The sequence below is a fragment of the Gymnoscopelus braueri genome (genome assembly GCF_963280865.1).
Source record: "Gymnoscopelus braueri genome assembly, chromosome: 23".
Classification (NCBI taxonomy): domain Eukaryota; kingdom Metazoa; phylum Chordata; class Actinopteri; order Myctophiformes; family Myctophidae; genus Gymnoscopelus; species Gymnoscopelus braueri.
The window spans coordinates 22,267,933-22,280,298 of record NC_137625.1 but is presented as its reverse complement, the minus strand read 5'-3'; the positions used below and the strand labels follow the sequence as shown (position 1 = coordinate 22,280,298).

The following is a 12,366-nucleotide window of genomic DNA, read 5'->3' as shown; positions in this document are numbered from 1 at the left end:
ACTGCATTGTTTGATCAGAGCTATTAGCACAGTGGTAGGCAACAGGCGGACACAGACACATGCAATTAAATGGGCACATTTCCTAATAATGATGACTCCATCAGTCAATCCGGTACACTTCCCCTTCTTGGGATTCTAACTCCCTTTTCTGTGGAATTTCTTGACTTCGGCCATAGCTGGGGCGGCCATAGCTGAGTGGTTAGTGAGCCCGCCTAGGGAGCCAGAGGCCCTGGTTGCCCCAGGTACGATTCCAGGCCACGCCAGCATATGTGTCGATGAAATTAAATTTGTCCCTGAGCAAGACTCTTAACCCCTAATTGCTCACAGGCCCTCATTGGAAACAAGCCCGCAAGGACTTTCATGAACGTCCTGTTAAAAGGAATTATCCTTATCCTTCCGACTTCCCAGTAACTGACAACATTGACGTGGCGTCATAGGTCACCAGGTCGATAATATACACTGTTCCAGGACAGTGGAACAAATTGCAACATGGTCAGGGACCACATGCAATTATACCTTCAGGGACCACAAGTGGTCCACGGACCACCTGTTGAAAACCCGGGCATTCCAATTATGAGCAAGTCGACAGGCATATTGCTCTTGACGCGGGTCCCATCTCCAGAATTCCAGACAATTCCCTCGTCCTGCCTCCACATTCACCCCTCAGATCAGCAGTGGTGTAAAGTAACTAAGTACATTTACTCAAGTACTGTACTTTTTGAGGTATTTTCTTTACTTTACTTGAGAATTTCCAATTTTAAATACTTTAACTTCTACTCCACTATGATCTCAAAGGCAAATATTGTACTTTTACTGCATTACAATTATTTGAAAGCTTTAGTTACTAGTTACTTTGTAGATTTTGATTATTATTACAAAACATACATTAGCCTATATGTGAGGTTTGGACATCGACACCTATTGCACGCCCCCAACCCTGCGCTGTGATTGGCCACCATTGTACCCCCCTAACCCTGCACCATGATTGGCCACCATTGTACACTATGGTGGCCAATTCAGGACTATTCAGGACTGTGATTGGCTAGTGAACACATGACACATGTGCATAGCCCTATAAATAGGACTATGCACTTAAAAAAATACATTTATGTTTTTTTTTAAGTTAGGGGTGTACAATGGTTGGTCCACAATATTACTTTTCTTCCATCACTTCTTCCATCACTGTGATGACCACTGTGACCACACCGCCCACTTCACACTGGGTGTGATTTTTTACTGTACTTGAGTATTTCCAATTTTAAATACTTTAACTTCTACTCCACTATGATCTCAAAGGCAAATATTGTACTTTTACTGCATTACAATTATTTGAAAGCTTTAGTTACTAGTTACTTTGTAGATTTTGATTATTATTACAAAACATACTGTACATTAGCCCAATATACATTTCGGCCATTTGAAAATAGCCGATCTACAAGCTCACAATGCGTCGTGATGCAACGCATTGTGAGCTTGTAGATCTGCTATTTTCAAACGATTTTTATACATTTCATACATTTGAAAACTTGTCAAATGGGACATTTTGCATAATGAGCACTTTCTACTTTTGGTACTTGAAGTACATTTTGATACCAATACTTTTGTACTTGTACATTTTTAATTCCGGACTTTTACTTGTAACAGAGTATTTCTACATTGCAGTATTGATACTTTTACTTAAGTAAAGCATTTGAGAACCACTGCAGATCAGGACTCACCTGCCCCCCCCCCCCCCCCCCCCCAGGCAGACACACAACCACCTGCTGTTACAGAAGGAAGAAAGCGCACAGACAAACTGACGGCTAAACCAAAAAGCTGCTGCAATAGAAGTGCGTGGAGGTGGTGGGATGGAGAAGCTATGCCACAGAGCAGGCGACGACAGGCTCTGTATGCCCACAGGCCTGCATCAATCAAGTGCTTGGCATGCCATTTACTGCCCAGCAGCAAGAGAGAGAGCCGGCAGCTATTCCAGCATTCCACTGGACTCTAAGTAATCGCCAAACTTTTTTGAATGCTCGCACAGGGATTAAATGTCAAAGTCGGGGCATTGGAGATGCATGGGGAACAATGAGATTGCTATCCGTCTTGTCTTTTTCCAAGCTTGGGGGCACCTCCCCTGATAACGTCCCTAAAAAAAAAGGAACCGCAATGGGAACAGGTTGTTGCCTGTTACCTAGCAACAGGGGTTCTGCTGAATGACAGCATTGTGGCTGAAATGACAAGAAGAGAGGCCACCCCCCCCCCCAAAATAAAAGGAGAAATCGCTTTCCTTTAATGTCTTCTAAATCCTGTTTTCTGAAAAACGTATGTTTCCATATCAGTGGTGCTCAAACTTTTTCATGTCAAGGACCCCTAAAATGATGTACTTGGCCGTGGACCCCCATCTCAAAATGTGTTGTTCCACGGACCCGCAGAAGCAAAGATTTGAGTTAAAAATATTCGCTTTAAAATAATATATACATTCAAAGATTTGCACACATTTTCACGATTTCTCAAAAATAGCAGATCTATGAGCTTGTAGATCTGCTATGTTTTAATAGCCAAAGTGTAAAATAATGCTTTTTAGCTCAAATCTAAAAATGACACAGATGCATGCCAGGTCTTAATGGGTTTAATTGCTAAATTTACATTAAATAAAGTGTAATCGCAAACATAAGCACCATAAACTTTTATGATATTAGATCTTGTAATGTATATGTTAATAGGCTTTTAAGCCTAATGTATTAAGCCAAGAAGTATGAAGTTAAGCCATTATCCATACAGTAATCAGCATAAATGGATGAGCCAGGGCCAGGCTGGACCCAGATTCTTCTCATAACTCAAGAGAAGCATTTCACAATTTGCATCTTAAAAGATGCAAAGTTTCTCTTTGGTTGGGAAATGAAAACTAAAGTCTCCAATCCAATCCAATCCACTTTATTTATAGAGCACATTTAAAACCACAGCGTTGAACCAAAGTGCTGCACATAAACAAAAAAATTAATGAAATACAAAGTCTGTATTCCCCTCGAGCAGAAAAGTTGCAGACATCACCTCAAGGAGTGGGACATGAAGTCACAGTTATACGGAAGTGCTTCTGTTGGTTACATACAGGTCTACAGTGGTGGAAAGTAACTAAGTACATTTACTTAAGTACTGTACTTAAGTACAATTTTGAGGTATTTGTACTTTACTTGAGTATTTCCAATTTCCAATACTTTTACTTCTATACACTACATCTCAGAGGCAAATATTGTACTTTTACTCCACTACATTTACTTGAACACTTTAGTTACTAGTTACTTTTCAGATATAAACTATGATATAATAAAACATACATTAACCACTTTAGCCCTATTTTATACATAGGCTATTTGAAAATAGACGATCTACAAGCTCACAACGCGTCGCATTGCGACGCGTTGTGAGCTTGTAGATCTGCTATTTTCAAATATTTAGTACTTTTACTTTTGGTACATTTTGATGCCAATACTTTTGTACTTTTACTCAAGTAATTTTTTTATTCTGGACTTTTAATTGTAACAGAGTATTTTTATATTGCAGTATTGGTACTTTTACTTAAGTAAATAATTTGAGTACTTTTTCCACCACTGAGAGGTCTATGTATGGCGGTGATATCAATTACTGATCCTAGCAGTTTTATTTTAAGAAAAAAGCTCTGCTTGTAGCTTGTGTGGAATAAATACAAATAAATAAACAACACTGGTGGTTTCTCTCTGGCTTTACTATAATGTATTGGGGGTTTTGGGGGGATTGGAAGAGCCAGCATGTTACAAAATACAATATTCCATCGAGTTAGTTGGCCACGCTAGCCCGAATTCTGAATGGATTATATAGACTGAAGCACTGGCAAGAATACCAATAGGGGCTTAAGCACATTGAAACATCACATCACATTTCATATGAAAAGAAATGTGCTGTATAAATATATATTTGACTTGACTTTTGGCTTGGTAATGGAGGTCTAATGGCAGGACCTTTAAGTGCAGCAGGTGCAATACTATAGAGAAGAATGAGCAGTCTGCACTAAATCTGCATCAAACAGTAAGAATACCCAATACCAAAACCTAGAATACATTACAAAAAGAGAAAAAAAGAAGCGCTGCAGGAATCATTCAGTGGCTCTGATAGATAGGAGCTCTTAAGTGACTGATTAGCCAAAATGCCAGACAGACCCTGATGAAGACCTTCTAGGTCAAAACGCGTTGGTCATACTCATTTGCCTTGCTCTAAATAAATTCATAAATTTTTTTCACTCGAGACGGAGTGCCTTGGAATTATTTTCTTTGCAAGTCTGCATTTCTTCTTTTTTGGCAAGCAGTACTTCTTTGGAAATCCTCTTTTGTTTACTAAGAATAAATTAGTTTGTTTTATGAAGTCCTCTCTCTCTTCTAGTGGGAGATAAAGAGCTGAGATTTATGAGACGATATGCCTTTGGATTATTTTCTAACCGCTTTAACTACTTCAATTGTATATAAATCAACCAAATACAATCAAAGATAAATACTGGGGGTTGCTTCCAAATGGAACACAATTCATTGTGGGATATACAGCAAAGGCTGACAATAATTTGTTGTTTTCTAATTACTGTCAAGACTGTATTCTCTCTGTCTGCCTGGTTCGGCTTGCCGTTTACTTGCTCATACTGTAAATACACAGAAGGAACCGCTTGATTATTGCTGGCGGCTGCCGGCTGGTTCATTTTGTCTTCCTTTAAGCCACCGCAGAGGAGAGAATGCACAAGTAAATCAAACAGAACTAAATAAAAGCATGGAAATCATGGCGTGCTGTTAAAGCATGTGGTCTGACCCTTGTGTCAGAGCTGGGCAAATTACATTTCGAGTCACAGAGGTAGCAGTTCCAGCAGAGAACCGCGTACTTCCCTTTCCCAATCCCTAGCCACATTAGCCAGATCCGAGTGCAGATCCCGACACGTTCCTATAGGCCAGCGTGGAAATATAATACCACTACCTGGTCCTCGGTCTGAAACCTTGTTCATTTGGTCATGGGTTCTCTTTTCGTCACAGCGGCACAGCGAACACAGTACCACTCCCGCTGCTCCGAATCTCCAGCTGATCTCAAGCTCTGACCACTCGAGAACAAAACTCAAACCTCCTCACTTGTGGTCAGGACTGGACCTGCATTGAGCAATCCACGGTTTCCTGCTGAGAACTACGGCATACATGGGCAACTGGCAGCCCGGGGGCCACACCTTCACTTAATGCGGCCCACAGGTTAATATCGGAATACTGATATATTATTGATTTCAGTTGTTACAATTGCAAACATGCAAACGTGACCCGCTTTAATTACTTCAGTCTATATTAGTAGCTTAATGACTAGTGTTAAAATTCTATTGTCTTTTTTTATGTCCAATGTATTTGTATTTAAGTTCATAAAGTTAACATAAGTATAACTACATGCATTTGAAATTACATAAAAAAAAAACTTTTCAGGATTCTAATTCAAAAATAGCAAAAAATGTATCAGGATTCCAATTCGAAAATAGCAAAAATCGCAGATCTACAAGCACTAAACGTTTTGAGCTTGTAGATCGGCTATTTTTGCTACTTTTGTGTGACATATAGTATGGCGAAGTACGGCATTGATTTACGAAAAAAGTTCAAATACCCGACAGTATATGCATTATGCAATGTGGCCCTCTGGAGTGAGTGTGGAAATATAGTGACCCTCTTCATCATCAAAGTTGCCCCAAAGTTGCCCACTGCTGAACTATGGCCTCAGATTTAAAAACCGCTGTGCTGTCAGCTGTTTTGTAGAAATGATTGAAACAATGAATGTGTCAGAATGGCACAGTGAGATAAATGAAAACAGACTCTGTTAGACGCAGGCGGGAACAAGAACAATGTGTGTATTCTTTCCCCCAGCATACTAACAGTTGACGCCAATAACAGAATAGGAAGCTCAGTGACAGCAGCGTGCATCGTTGAGCACATCAATGCTGGTAGGGACAAGTCAATCTTTCTGCCCTCATTAAGCCCAAAACAGTCGTGTGGTATTGTTTTTTGTTGAATCTTGCTCTACTGATGTAGCTGACACCACACATTGGAGCTTTCCCCCACCTCTTCAATACCACTCCTGCTGCTCCGATTGTCCGGCTGACCTCACGATCAATCCACCCCTCGCTCGAGAACAAGATATTGTGTCTCACAACCAACTGGGGGACAAATAAAGTTCCTTACCTTCATCACTTCTTATACTCTCATCCTCCTCCGCCTCCACCCTCACTTTGTCTCGTCTTCGCCACCTTCGTGGAAAAACGATGCCAGCCCAGTATCCCAATAACTATTGAACATCTGTGCTAAATATTGTCTCTTACCTTGCACTTCATCATGTCGCTGACCCTCTGCTCCATGGACTGTCCGGCTTTGGGCCGCACCAGGATGTAGATGACCTTGACCTCGGGGCAGCAGCGGAGCAGCTTCTCGACCAGCACTTTCCCCATGAAGCCTGTGGCCCCCGTGATCAGCACGTTCTTCCCGGCATAGTAGTCTGCTATGGACGTCATCCTACTGCCTGCGATGCCCCCACTACTGTCGTCGGCTTCTTGGTCCAGTCTGTCTCGCTCAGCTTGTACTGGTCCTAGCATTCACACCAGATGGTCTCTGTGGAGCAAGAGATGAGACGGAAGATGACTGCACACTGTAACCTAAGTGTCAAGTGTTGATTTTTACAGTCTTGAGAGGTTAATTAAGACTGAGCAGTGTTGATTTCGTCGACAAAAATGACGACGAAAAATGTTCGTCGACTACCTTTTTTCACTGACGAAAACTAAATAAAAACTAAATAAAAAACTAAGCTATGATGACTACAATTAAGATTAAATATATTTAGTCAGGGGATATTAGCAGAATATTTTCCAATCTTGGAATAAATTCCTTACCAAAAAAAATCTTCACCAATGTGTTTGTAAAGGTGTCTAGTAACATTGAGTGCCAATCGCGTAGATCTACGCGAACCTACCGGTATTTAAAGCCGCCACGTGCCAATCGCGTAGATTTGATTTCACCAAAAGTGCACTTTCGGAATTTCTTGATCCATTTCCGGTTCCGGTTTGACCACCGGAAACAGAATTATTTGGGATCCGGTTTTGCCGATCCCGTCGGCCCTCGTTCTAATGACGAAACTGAAACTCCATTTTCTCCTTGTAGTTTTTTCTCCTCGCATATCACTGTTTAACGTAAACCGTTCTAACTACAACAATGGAGCTCCGTTTGACACGTGGATTTCACTGGTAGAATCAGTGAGATGTCGGCGATGTTTACAAACAGTGCACAGCTCAATCTTAAGGATTTTAACAAGGTCTATGGCGACGTGAAAAAAAACAAAAAAACAACAATAACACGTTGGCACTGGTGAGTACATTATGAGATTAACGTCTGGCATGGAATGTGTTAAAGTTGGGGTACCCACCATAACCTTGGTTAAAAAAAAGAAAAAAAGAAAAAGAAAAAAAAAAATCTGTTTTAAGTAGCATGTGAGGGGTCAAACTAGGGTGTTTTTATGATTCTGAATCCATTGCAAGCATTTGTTTTGCACCAAAACCACTCATTGGGCTAAAAACGGCCCAATCTCAATGGGCTTTTTACACAAAAAGTATACCTGGAAAAGGATGGCTATGGCCGTTTTTAGCCCAAGGAGTGGTTTTGGTGCAAAACAAATGCTTGCAATGGATTCAGAATCATAAAAACACCCTAGTTTGACCCCTCACATGCTACTTAAAACAGAATTAAATTTTGATTTTTTTTTTTGATTTTTTTTTAACCAAGGTTATGGTGGGTACCCCAACTTTAAGGAGCTGTCAAAAATTCTCCTAGGGAAACTGCATTTCAGTCTTTGTGAGATGTGTTACTAGACACCTTTACAAACACATTGGTGAAGATTTTTTTTGGTAAGGAATTTATTCCAAGATTGGAAAATAGTCTGCTAATATCCCCTGACTAATTGACAATTTCGTCAACAAATAAAAACTAGACTAAAATGTTAAGGAGGGACGAGTTGTGAAGCGATCCAGTAGAACTAAAGGACGAGTCATTTCATGCTTGGTTGCGCTTGGGTGTTGCGCTCTGAAAATAGCAGATCTACAAGTTCACAACGCGTCGCAGTTGTGAGCTTGTAAATATGCTATTTTCAGCATGAAACCAAGTGTAAAATCAGCCATTACGATGCAGTCAAGGCACCACTAAAATACATTTTAGTCGACTAAATCAACTGTAGATTTAATCGACTATAATCTTATGATATTTAGTCGACTAAAGCTAGACAAAAACATTTCAGATGACTAAAATATGACTAAAACTAAATGGAATTTGATTAAAAAAACTATGACTAAAACTAAATCAAAATTTGCTGTCAAAATCAACACTGAGACTGAGCATCTTACAGTTTAAGAACTGTCAACCCCATGAACAAATTAAAAGACAGTAATATATGACAAAAAGTACTGAGGAACTTTATGTCACTTAAAGAGATAGTTCACGCCCAAAATACCCCCAACATTTTTCTATCGATTAGTCACCACATGGAGACTTGAATTCATGGATTTTTTTTTCGTTTTTGTCGCATTTCTAATCCAATAATTTGGTGACCGGCAGCGGTTCAAAGAGTCTCCTTTGTGTCTCCTACCGGAACCACTGCCTACCGGTGCGCTGGTCATCAAATTGGCTTAGGAATGCGACAAAAACGAAAGAAATATCCATGAATTCAAGTCTCCATGGGGTGACTAATCGATAGAAAAAGAATTGTTTTGGGTGACCCATCCCTTTTAAGTCATGATGGCTGAGGGCACAACATTCTGTCACATCTGTTCGGCGGACGCACAAATTATTCAAATCCTGCATATTCAATGTTGCATCTGTTATGACCTTGAGTGTGCTTGAAGTAGCCAACAACTATGCAAATCAGATTAACATATTCATCTCACAGATTCACACAATTAGCTTGTGTGTGGGTGTGTTTGTGTGGCGGGTAGTTGTTTTATGGTGCTCTATGTCGAGCTCTGATTCTTTCTTTTTTTTTCGTTATTCAATTTTTATAGATTTTACATACAGAGAAAAAAGCGTTTCAAGCACTGTTGATTTTGACAGCTAATTTTGCTTTAGTTTTAGTCATATTTAGTAACCTGAAATGTTTTAGTTTTTGTCTAGTTTCGTCGACTAAATATCATAACATTACAGCCGACTAAATCTACAGTTGATTTTGTCGACTAAAATGTATTTTGGCGGTGCCTTGATGGCGTCGCAATGGCTGATTTTATACTTGGTTGCATGCTGAAAATAGCCGATCCACAAGCTGACAACGCGTCGCAGTGCGACGCGTTGTCAGCTTGTAGATTTGCTATTTTCAGAGCGCAACCAAACATAAAAATACTTGTATTTTAGTTCTACTGGATTTAGTTTTAGTTCTACTCTTCTCCACTAGATCCCTCACTAACATTTTACGAAATTGTCAATATACATAAAAAAGGTAGTCGACGAACATTTTTTGTCATATTTTAGTCGACACAATCAACACTGGTTTCAAGTACAAAAAAATCAACATCATTGAACTCAGTATCCCCCACCCTTCTCCCTTCTCCCACTCTTCCTCCCCCAATCCTTTCCATCCGCCCTCCCTCCACCACTCCATCAATCAAGCATCACACAACTCATCCACTGCATCACAGAGTCAGCAGGTCTTTCAGATCTGATATCAGGTTTGTCCACACAGTGACATTATGCTCTGTGTTGAACATGGTTAATCCTTGCCGACGACAATTCCAAATAGGCAATGTCCAAAAAAAAGCTCCTTAGCCAGTGTGTTTTTGGACAAGTCATGTGGAGGTTTCCAGCGTTGGGGACTATAATCTTTTTGGCTGCTGTAAGTCCTGCCAGCCAGACTTTGCGTGACTTTCCAGTAAGAGCCCGTTTAGAGTCATCGTTCAAAAGATGTACGAACGGGTCCATTGGCAGTTGTACTCCCATTAAGTCTATTAAAGTCCCCAACTCCGTAATTTTCCCCAGAACTCCGTAATCCCCGGACATTCCCGTACCATATGGACAAAAGAGCCCTAGGTTCCCGGGGCACAGAATGTGCAATACGGGTCAGGTGCCAATCCCATTCGATGCCTCGAGCTCTATGATTCTGTATATAGAATAACTAAACCATACGCAGCTTAAAATTTGTTAAGCTTTCAGACTCACTGCTGAACATGGATGAGGGCTCTTGGCATGAGTACAATGGACCACGATGGAAACAAGCCCCTCTGGGATTTTTGTGTTATCCTTTTAGTGTAGCTTTTTCGACTGCCCTGCCGTACTGATAACACACTTGTTAATAAAGTATTCAATCAATCAATCAGATCCTGACAGTGACGCAGAGTAAAAAAAGAAGATGAGTGTAATCGCTACACCGTTTAAAGTTGAATGCGTGCACGGCATGCATACACACACACACACACACACACACACACACACACACACACACACACACACACACACACACACACACACACACACACACACACACACACACACACACACACACACACACACACACACACACACACACACACACACACACACACACACACACACACACACACATCATTATTCCAGTGAGGTGGGACATTGTTGACTCTCTCCTTACACCATCGCTCCCCATATCTCTGCCTCTCTCTCTCTCTCTCTCACACACACATCTTAACCACAGCTGCACAGCATGTACACAAGTAAGACGCGCGAACGCGGGAAGCGAACGCAGCTTGAAAATAACAATAAGAAGAATAGAAAGGAATGAGCAATTGTAGAGAAGTGGGTGGATAGAAATGTATGTTTTCTCTAGATGTGGCAAAAATAAGGCTAAAAACACAACATTGTATTAGTTATTGGCCACCCCCCAAAAAAATCATATTTTTTTGACTGTATCTGGCTCTGTTTTGCTTAATTAATTAAAATAAATTATTTAAAAAAAAAGTAACCAATGAAAAAAAAAACTAGAAAAATCTGCGTTAAAAGGAGCATCTTAGAAAAATACAAATTCACAAAAAAAAAACTTTGAATGTTTTTGAACAATTCAACGAAGTGTTTGAAGTGCCTGTTTCACCCACTTCCGGGGGGCGGAGCCAAAATCCGAGCCCGGAGTATTTGTTCGTAGACCCCCACTTAGGGGGGGTAGAAAAAGTTTCGGAGCGATTCGGGCACTTTTCATTTAACATGGGGTTTCCTTCGGCGCGCCTCCTTCCGCTGCGTTCGCAAACAGCGTCACATCGCTCAATTACTCCCCCCCCCACTGAGATAAAACCCAGGAGGATTATTAGACACTTTTTTTAGGGGGAGAAATTGCATGACATCATCAGCGCCACCAACACTATAGTGTTCCGTCTGTGCGATGCCTACAGTTACAGTATGCACCAACTCATAGGTGGTATGAGGGGGCTTGCCTCGCATTAGCTCAGGGTTGTCGCTGCCTGATGAGATTTGCATCCACGTACATATCTTTTTGGCCTCAGCAAAGCCACAGAACTTACACAACGCTCTCGTCTCAAGGAGTGGCCAGACAACATGAACCCTTAATAATAATAATAATGAATAATTTCTCAAATGCATATAGCGCTTTTACAAGAACCTAAAGACGCTTTACATGGGGGGGAGGAAAAAACAACAAAAGAAAATCAACTTTATTAGGAAAAACACTAAGAAAAGGCTAAGACTGTGGAATAGTGCACAACGGTTAGAGCACCCGACTCAAGTCAACATACACCATTGACATTTACCAAAGATAAAAATGAATTTTGACATTTTATTGGCTGCCCAGCCCTCGCCCCCTGCTCCAATGCCTGCACTGATGTAATGGCCTGTGTCTGCTTATTTGGGCCGGCCCAAAAACAAGGCATCTTTCCCTGGGTCTGCTGCTTGAGCGAGCGGTGGCAGGCGGGGCCAGGCCCTGTATGAGGGGAAAAGTCCTGATTTACAACAAACACACAAAGCTAGAGGCTGATGTTGCTGCTGGCATGCAGGATGCTCAGTCGCCGTTCGATAGCTCACACAGTAGAATCTTGAGTGTTAATCCATTAAGACCGGGAACGCATCATGTGTCATTTTAAGATTTATTTGGCCGTTCAAAATGAGCTTGTAGATCTGCTATTTTTTTGAAAAATCGTGGAAAATTTAGCAAATCTTTGAATATATATGTATGTTATGTTTTAAAGCGAAAATTTTTAACTACGATCTGTGCTTCTAGGGGTTCCTGGAACAACATATTTTGAGATGGAGGTCCGCGACCAAATACAAATACATTTTGGGGGTCCTTGACATGGAAAAGTTGGAGCACCACTGATATAGCAACATACTGTAAGGATTTAGAAAA

At 40.8% G+C, this 12,366-nt stretch overlaps 1 protein-coding gene across 1 annotated transcript in view; it reads right to left on the bottom strand.

The window, feature by feature from the left end:
- The window catches only part of LOC308079443 (fatty acyl-CoA reductase 1), an 84,547-nt gene that overhangs the window by 45,853 nt on the left and 26,328 nt on the right, over positions 1-12,366 (bottom strand). Inside the window, exon 2 of the mRNA XM_080420932.1 lies at positions 6,341-6,624. Coding sequence (XP_080277058.1) covers positions 6,341-6,610 — 270 coding nt within the window. The 5' untranslated portion in view covers positions 6,611-6,624. The remainder of the gene's footprint in view (positions 1-6,340; positions 6,625-12,366) is intronic.